This window comes from Lipotes vexillifer, unplaced genomic scaffold, assembly GCF_000442215.2.
Source record: "Lipotes vexillifer unplaced genomic scaffold, Lipotes_vexillifer_v1.1 scaffold58, whole genome shotgun sequence".
Lineage (NCBI taxonomy): Eukaryota > Metazoa > Chordata > Mammalia > Artiodactyla > Lipotidae > Lipotes > Lipotes vexillifer.
This window is the reverse complement of record NW_006781997.1, coordinates 4,005,689-4,014,774: the sequence shown is the minus strand read 5'-3', so window position 1 is coordinate 4,014,774 and position 9,086 is coordinate 4,005,689. Positions and strand designations below refer to the sequence as shown.

At 43.5% G+C, this 9,086-nt stretch overlaps 1 protein-coding gene across 1 annotated transcript in view; it reads left to right on the top strand.

Annotated features, from left to right (window-relative positions):
• Positions 1-663: 663 nt before the first annotated feature.
• SLC35F1 (solute carrier family 35 member F1) overlaps positions 664-9,086 on the top strand; it is a 425,524-nt gene continuing 417,101 nt past the window's right edge. The window contains exon 1 of the mRNA XM_007454914.1: positions 664-839. Within this exon, the coding sequence (XP_007454976.1) occupies positions 664-839 (176 nt within the window). The remainder of the gene's footprint in view (positions 840-9,086) is intronic.

Genomic DNA, 9,086 nt, shown 5'->3' with positions numbered 1-9,086 from the left:
CCCAGACCGTGGGCGTCTGATGGACCGGGGACGGGAGGGTCGCGGCATCGAGGCACCTCGGGAGCGCCCTCTGGCGAGAACAGAGCGCGCGTCCCCCGCCCGGCCCCCCTTCGCCGCCGGCGCTGCGCCCCCGCCAGGCTCTCTGGGTTCACTCTCGGTCTCTCACTCCGTGAGACACAGACGGCAGCTTTCCGAGCGAGCGGGGGAACGGCTGAGGCGGCGCCAGCGCCACTGCCGCCGCTCGCCCCGAGAAGACCTGGGCACCGGGAGAGAAGCCGAGGCCCGGAGCCCCATCCCCTCTCTCCTCTGGGGTCTCCTAAGCCGACCGGCCGCTCGGCGCCCCCGCGCGACACGCTTCACGGCCACTTCGCGGGGCGTGCCGGGACTTGGGGACGCGGCTCGGGAAGAGCCGGGGCAGGAGGCGGCGGCGGCGGCGGAGCGAGGGTGCGCACACGGGGACTGGAGAGGTGTGAGTGGCGGGCTGGGCGGCGGCGGCAGCGGCCGTAGCCGCGGGTGCCTCCCCACCTCGCCGCTTGGCAGGCAGCACCGCCTCCCCGGGCTGCGGCCGCCCGGCAGAGTCCTCCGCGCGTTCCCGGGCCCGGAGCCGGCGCACGATGCGCCCAGCAGCGTTCTGATCGCCGCCGCGCCGCCGCCTCCGCCGCGATGATTCCTCCCGAGCCGCAGCAGCAGCAGCAGCTGCAGCCGCCGCCGCCGGCCCCGCCGAACCATGTGGTGACCACCATCGAGAACCTGCCGGCCGAGGGCAGCGGCGGCGGCGGAAGCCTGTCCGCCTCCTCCCGGGCCAGCGTGCGCCAGAGGATCCGCAAAGTGCTGAACAGGTGAGCGGCGGCGGGGGCGCGGGGCTGCGGCTGCGGGCGCCCGGCCCGGGGACCCCTCCATCCCCCCGGGCGGCCCGGAGGCCCTTTGGGACGGACGGAGTCGCGTCCGGGGAGACTGAGGAGAGTGGGCGACGACGCGCCCAGCGCTGGCGGAGAGGCCGCGGCAGCTTTGTCCGGGAGCGGGGAGCCCCGGAGCGCCCGGGCGCCGGCTGGTCCGAGGCGGGAGTTCGGGGAGAGGCGGGGTTCTGCCAGCCTGGCTGCTGTGTGTCCGCGCTCACACCCTCGTACACGCGTGTCGCCTCGCGTTCCTGTCCCACTCGGGCCCCAGCTTTGCGCTCGGGGGCCAGAGCGGACCTGAGGGTGGCCGGGGAGGAGGCGGCAAGGCGCAGGGCTGCGGGGATGCCGTGGAAGTCGCCGGCCTCGCGCTCCGCCCGGAGGTATCCCAGCCCCTCGCCGGGAGATGGGGTAGTGGCGACAGAGCCGGCGGGCGGCACGGGGACCCACTTCTCCCGCCCGGCGCTCCAGTTGCGGCTCCGACTCTTCCTGGCTGGGAGCGGGGATGGGAAGGCTAGAGGCCTGGGTCAGACCCAGGCAAAGTGCAGAAATGTTGCGGGAAGGGTATGAGTAGGAGGCTCCTGGCTGTGTCGAAGCCAGAGGAGGCGAACGCTGGTGGTCGGCGCCTCCAGTGTTGGAATCTGCGCAGTGGATGCATCAAGGACGAGGCGTTTAGGATGAGAACCCGGGTTGATGTGAGATGGGGGCCGCCCCTGGCGCCCCTGAGTCGGCCGTGATGCGAAAGGGACTTTTTCTACTAAAGTAACTTGAAATGGTTGAAGAGCTGACACTTAAAACTCAAATAGAGAACTGGTTGTGTGTGTTTTTTATTTGGGTGCGTGTGTGCCTTTCAATGCATCTGTTGGGGGTAACTCTTAAGGTTGCTCTGCGCGTACAGGTTTCTGTGTGGCACTCTTTTGGGGTAGCCGAGATTCCCCCAAGGGATTCACCTCGATCTCTTTGGGGCTGGAAGCTCTAGTGGGAGCACAAAATACGTACAGAAATAGAAGCTTGAAAAGCTCCTTATTTTCGGAGTATGGTTTAATTTAGTCATATGAAATCCCAAACCATTCAGGAGTCTTCACCTGTGAAGACTTAACGTATATTAGCTTACTTGCGGGTACTTCCGTGTGTTTCCATTTATTATCAAACGAGAAGAAATTCACTCTGAAGTGAGACAAGAGTTGGTAATAGAAACTCAAGCCTTTACTTTCCTTTGATTTGTAGCTTAGAATAACACCTTCCAAAATATTACATATTACACCTAAAAAAGATAATGAGCAGAATAAATCAAGAAGATGCTGGCTCAGTACATATTATGTGGGCTTCCTATCCTTTCTGAATACCTGTGATTTTTTTGAATTGTAAGTGACTTGGCATTGGCTGTTTAAATTTTTATGCAGAATATGTTAATTATTAATTTCCCTCATCAAGCTGAGAAAAAGCTGGTGCCATTGTTCATTTATCTTTGCTTGATTTAAGTTATTATTGACTCTGTGCAGGTTATTTCTTGATGTTTCGTGGATCTTAGAGTCCAGAATAACAAGAGCCCTGAGGTGGGAGCTGAGGGGCTTGGTCTGTCATCATTCCTCTGCCGCTGACTTGCCACGTGGCTTGGGGCAGAGCTGTTCATCTCCATGGCTCTTGGTTTCTTCATTTGTAAAATGTGTTTTATACTTGTCTTACCTCTCTTATCATGGTTTCGAGAAGTAGATGAGGTAATACTGAAGAAAAGACTTGGGAAAGTATAAAGCTTTACATGAATTCATTATTCAACCGAATTCTGTTGTCTAAGGGAGGACAGTGGGAATATCGTACACAAGTTAATTGAAGTCATGGTACATCATGGGGAGAATGTTGTATTTTACTAGCCTTCAGTGATCTGTGACATGAGTTTTATAGAGGAGGAACTTAGACTGAAAAGTTGGGTCCGTGACATTTCATGGCAGATACATCTGTGAATGGAACCCTAGGGTTATAGCCTTTAGATTTCAACTGAAACATTTGGTTGTCTTTCACAGTTCTTCAGAATTTTCAGTGTAATATTTTGTATTAAGTAAATGATCTTTCCTTAGCCTTAAAGGATAAGAAGAAAATATTTCTTTGGAGAAGGAGCGCCTTTGGTAAGGAGACTGAAAAAAATCAGAATAAGTGTAGAAATCCTGGTGGAGTAATTTCATTAGCATGCTGATGGGCTTGGCTTTTGCTCCATGATTATGTCAACAGGAGACAGCACTAGTTGTGGCTGTTGAATGGTTGGGCTCTGTGTAAAAGCAAGAGGTGGGGGCGGGAGTGGAATTTTTGAGCTCCTGCGCCAGCACTTAGGTGTGGCTCCCCTCTGGTCTGAACCCTCCAGGTATGTTGGACTAGGCAGTAATGGCTTTAAGGCTGGCCCATTGGGTGCCATATCATAAGCATCTTTGTTCATTTTCTAAAAGCTAAAGATCCCTTTTTGCTTCTTTGTCTTCTTTTCCTCTTTCCTTAATACTTGTATTTCCTTCACCTACGTTGCCCTATCAACTAATTGTCTTCTGGACAATTTTCCTTTCATCTACCTCTGGCATGCAGCAACTTAGCTGCTAGCAGAAAGTGAGGTTGGAAATCTGGAAGTTTGGAGCCAATATGAAAAATATCCCTCTAACTTTTGGCATGCAGATATACTGTTGGCAACGTTCTAGTGCTGTGAGCTGGCCAGTAGAGTCTCTTCAGTGACTGAGTGGGGCATTGCACCACTGTTAGTTACTCTGAGCATCCCACTGGGCCAGAGGGGCGGTGCTGAGAGACTGAGGATGGTGCACTGGGACGAGGAGTGTCAGACTGTGAGCACTGCAAGCCTGGTGAACTGCCTGCCACTGGTCACAGCCTGTAACAATAGCTACCTGCCAATCCAGAGGAAGAAATGCCAACCCATATGCTGTCTGTATCCTGCCTACCGAGGGATAGGTAAAGGGAGAAGTACTGATTAATAATTAAAGGTACTGTCTTTCAAGAAGCTTAGAATGAAAATGCAGTGTTACCTTAATGCAATCTGCCTTACATCGTCCTGCATCATTTTATTTCCTCAGTATATCTCCATATCCTTTCCCCTTTCTTTAAAGGCTTATTGAGTAGGATGGTTGCATTTTTTTGTATGACAAATAGGGCATCTCACCGATTGACTACTCCCTGTAAAACAGTTAGAGTAGAATATAATAGTATCCATGATTTTGGTGAAAGAGGAGGTGCTAGATAAATATTTTTACCAGTTAATGGGATGTGTCACATTCTTCTCCCCTGTCCTGTTCAAAATTGTTTTGGCAGTGTGATGCAAGAAATACAAGATGATTTAGATGCTGGGATAATTGTTACTTCTTTAATTCCCAAAGATTTAGAATAATGTCTTGGTTCAAAGAAGGAAAAAATTATGGCAAACTCCTCTTCACGTATTTCTTGAGTGTGAGATAGCATTTATTACCCTGCCACAGGCAAGCAAGATATGACAAAAAAGAAAATACTTCAAGGGCAACAGTTGGTGACCCTCTCACAGAAACTGCTGATACTAGTAGATTTCTTAGAAACATATAGGAGTAGATACTAATCTATGTAGTATCTGAAGATTTTCTCCTCTAAAATGATTTCATTATGAAATGTTTGTGAAAAACGAGTGATAGCTTGTTTTATGTTTTGCATGTGTGCGGTTTTATTTATCTTTTCCCACTTGAATATTAGTTTCAGATCTTAAAAAAAATAACCATGAATTTCAAGTTTTGACCCACTTTCTTCCCAATAAGAGATGCATTGGGTTGTTTCAAGTTATAAAGGCATTTCTGCCTTTTTCTGTCTTGTGGTGGGGATGTTTAATCATTGGAATGGAACCACGAGTGTGACTCTGGGTCATCCATTCATTTGATTTGAAACTAGCTGATTTCTAACTTACATTTTGATTTATTTCATTAATTTTCAAATTTATGAAACTTTTTTGAATTGAAAACTAAAAATCGTTAAGGAGGATACATAGGAGAGTTGGTAGCAAGCCTACATAAAATCCATAATCACGTGGGAAGTTACCATATGTGATGGGACAGTATGTATATATAGCTTTTCTGAGTTATTAAGTAAGGTAGAGAGAACATGGTGAACCAACAGAATGGCTGCCAGGAACAGAGTTATGCTTGTACTATTAGGTACAGTTGATGAAAACATCTATTACCATTTAGGTGATCCTTTTTTTATCAAATGGGATGACTTTTGTTAAAAAAATTGATAGTGAGGCTCTTCCTCAAGCTACTCCTTCTAACAGATGTCAGAATGGAAGGGGAAGACTAACCAGTAATGAGGATAATTGATACAAAATATTCCAAATGGAACAGCATGGTGTGATTAAAAACAGACATTTCTAAGATTAGTAGTAAACAAAAGATGTCTGAAGGACACATTTATTTTTAACTAAAGGACAAAATTATAAAACTGGAAGATCATCCAGTATATTTTTTTGCATGGAGCTTGGAAAACTGAATGTTCATATTAAAGGAATATTTGGTTTACCTTGGATAAAGTGGTGCATTTCCAAGGAAGTAACGTGTAAGAAAATGGACCTATCTTCATGTAATTTTTCTTTGACCTTTTACTCTCTCAAGATCCTTCAGTGCCTCAGGACCATAATAAAAGATGTCTGTTTTTACTGTACACTGCTATAGATGTAGACAATATGGCAAATTGAGTTGGCTGCCCATATAGTTCTAAAGTGACTTAATGCAAGAACTGATTTATTATTTAATTGCCATTTCTCATAAAAGTAGAATGCAGCATGTGAAAGTACCACCACCAGGTTTTAGTTTAGCTTTCTCATTCATTTGAGTTCAGGCCAATGCGCATTCACTGAACCTTGTTCAAACACATTAATTCTTGATTATGTTTCTAGAAAAGTATACTTAGAGGAAGTCAAATGCCAATAGACACATGGAAAAATACCCCATACTATTTGGCATATTTCTTGACTGTGACATGAACATCTACATGTATACATTCATTTATTCTTTTTTTTTTCTTTAAACTTTTGAATTTTATTTTATTTTTTTATATAGCAGGTTCTTATTAGTTATCCATTTTATACATATTAGTGTATATATGTAAGGTCTGAAACCACATAACAAAATTTACCATCTTAATCATTTTAAGTGTACAGTATAGTAGTGCTAACTGTATGCACATCGTTATGCAGCAGGCCTCTAGAATTTTTTTAATCTTGCAAAACTGAAACTCTGTGTCCATTGAACAATAACTCCTCTTTTCCCGTCCCCACTGACCCTGGCAACCACCGTTCTACCTTCTGTTTCTAAGAGTTTGATTATTGTAGACACCTCATGTAAATGGAATCATGCAGTGTTTGTCTTTTTGTAATTGGCTTATTTTATTTAGTATAATGTCCTCAAGGTTCATTCACATTGTCACAAGTGGCAGAATTTCCTAAGGCTAAATAATATTCCATTATGTGTGTGTGTGTGTGTGTGTGTGTGTGTGTGTGTGTGTAATACCACATTTTCTTTATCCATTCACTTGCTGATGGACATTTAGGTTACTTCCATCTCTTGGCTATTGTGAATAAAGCTGCAATGAAAATGAATGTGCAAATGTCTCCTCAAGATCCTGTTTTCAGTTTTTTTAGGCTATATAACCAGAAGTGGGATTGCTGAATCATATGTTCTATTTTTAATTTTTTGAGCAACCTCCATACCATTTTTCATAGCAGTGGTACCATTTTGCGTTTTCACCAACAGTGCACAAGGGTTCCAGTATCTCTACATCCTGCTAACACTGTGTTTGTTTGTTTTTGATAGTGGCCATCCTAATGGGTGTGAAGTGATATCTCATTGTGGTTTTGATTTGCATTTCCCTAATTTGCATTTCCCTAATAATCACTGATTTTGAGCATCTTTTCACATACTTGTTGGCCATTTGTATATCTTCTTTGAAGAAATGTCTATTCAAATCCTTTGCTCATTTTAAAATTGGATTGTTTGGTTTTGTTGTTGTTGTTGAGTTGTAGGACTTCTTTATAAATTCTGGATATTAACCCCTTATCAGATATATGATTTGCAAATATTTTCTTCCATCCCAGTGGTTATTTTTTCACTCTGTTGATTGTTTCTATATTCATTTGTTCCTAATCATTTTCTGTGTGCTGAGTCCTCTTCTGGAGGACACATACATAGCAAAACATTATTCTTGGCTTGAAGGACCTCAAAATCTAACTGGGTAGCTTGGCATATGTACTGCTATTGAGAGTGAATGATTATAATCTATAATCTGAATTTTTATGCATAATGCTTAATTGTATGCTTCTAAATATCTAGATGCTAGAATCATATAAATAAGTTGTCCTGTATGCGATCCATATTGCACTTATTCTGTCTTATACAGACACTAGTTGAATGTACAAGAGTTGAGAAGTTTCCCAGGAAATAGCAAGGAAGACAATAAAAATAAATGTCTTAGAAAATATTTTCTTAGAAAAATGACATGCCTCAATTGGTGGCAACATGAATGTAATTTGTTTAAGTATATTATTACTAAACTTTTAAAAATATTGTTCTCTGCTAGATTTAAATTTTAAACTCTCAAGAAAATTTACCTATGTGACTGTGATGTTAAAAAATACCTTACATACCATATTACAAGTTCTGATATTATGAACCATCAATTCCTGTCCTTATAACAAATTAATTAGGGAAACCTAGTACAACTGAATACACATTTAAAGGAGGCTAAACATAAAAAGAAACGAAATCGAGTTATTGTAGTGGGGTGGATGGACCTAGAGACTGTCATACAGAGTGATGTAAGTCAGAAAGAGAAAAACAAATACCATATGCTAACACATATATATGGAATCTAAAAAAAAACAATGGTTCTGATGAACCTAGGGGCAGGACAAGAATAAAGACGCAGACGTAAAGAATGGACTTGAGGACACGGGGGTGGGAGGGTGGAGGGTAAGCTGGAATGAAGTGAGAGAGAGCATTGACATGTATACACTACCAAATGTAAAATAGCTAGCTAGTGGGAAGCAGCTGCATGGCACAGGGAGATCAGCTCGGTGCTTTGTGACCACCTAGAGGGGTGGGATAGGGAGGGTGGGAGGGAGATGCAAGAGGGAGGGGGTATGAGGATATATGTATACATATAGCTGATTCACTTTGTTATACAGCAGAAACTAACACACCATTGTAAAGCAATTATACTCCAATAAAGATGTAAAAAAAATAAAAATAAAGGAGGCTAAAAACCAAAACATGCTAATTATATCCAGATTTAGAGTAACAGGGCTACAGTTCCTAATCATTCCTGGCTTGGAGATAGTACAAGGTACTGATCCATTGTGTAAGACAAATACTTCACTGGTTTCTCTTTTCCTTGTCCACTCATTCATTCAATCAGTCAGTCATTTATTCAATGAGTATTTATTAAGTGTTTACTATATGTTGGGCACTGCTGGATCATAGTGGTGAACCAGGTAGCCATGGGGCTGACATGGACCCTTGAGTGCCATTGGCGGAGTTTCTAACTGTTATTACCCTTTCAATATAATCTATCAAGGGGACAATTTAAGTAAAGTAGAAATAAAGATAACATACATCAAAATGATTAGATTTTCAAGCTGATCTAACAGAGATGCAGAAAAAAGCCCCATAATTTAGCTGTTTCACCTGTAAGAAAACTACTCAAGAGGAAGACTGAACCCATAATAAAATTACTTGGAGCTTACACATAGTCAAGAGGCAGATCTTTCTTGAGGAATACAATACAATTTGTTTCACTTAGGACTTTAAACAAAGGAGGAATAGCCATTAATGTTCATCTACTTTCAGAGTGTTAGAAGAAAAAGGAGAACAGAGTTGGATCTCATCCTGCCATTTCAGGGCGAGCCTATCAAGGTCATTGCCATATAACCCAAGAAAATAGAATTTCCTGAAAATATCAACATTCTGACAGTGCATACACAACTTTGAGGGAGCTTGGGGACATGTTTTTGCACTGCAGGTAAGAGAGATTGAGGGTGATTTGGAAGGACTTGATTGCTTTACTATGTAATTTGATACAACCTATGAGTGTTTGAATTAAAATGGGCATTTAGACAGTAGCTCAAATTCTTAAATTTTACATTATAAAGCATACATTTACATTATAAAACATACATCATATGTTATTCTCATA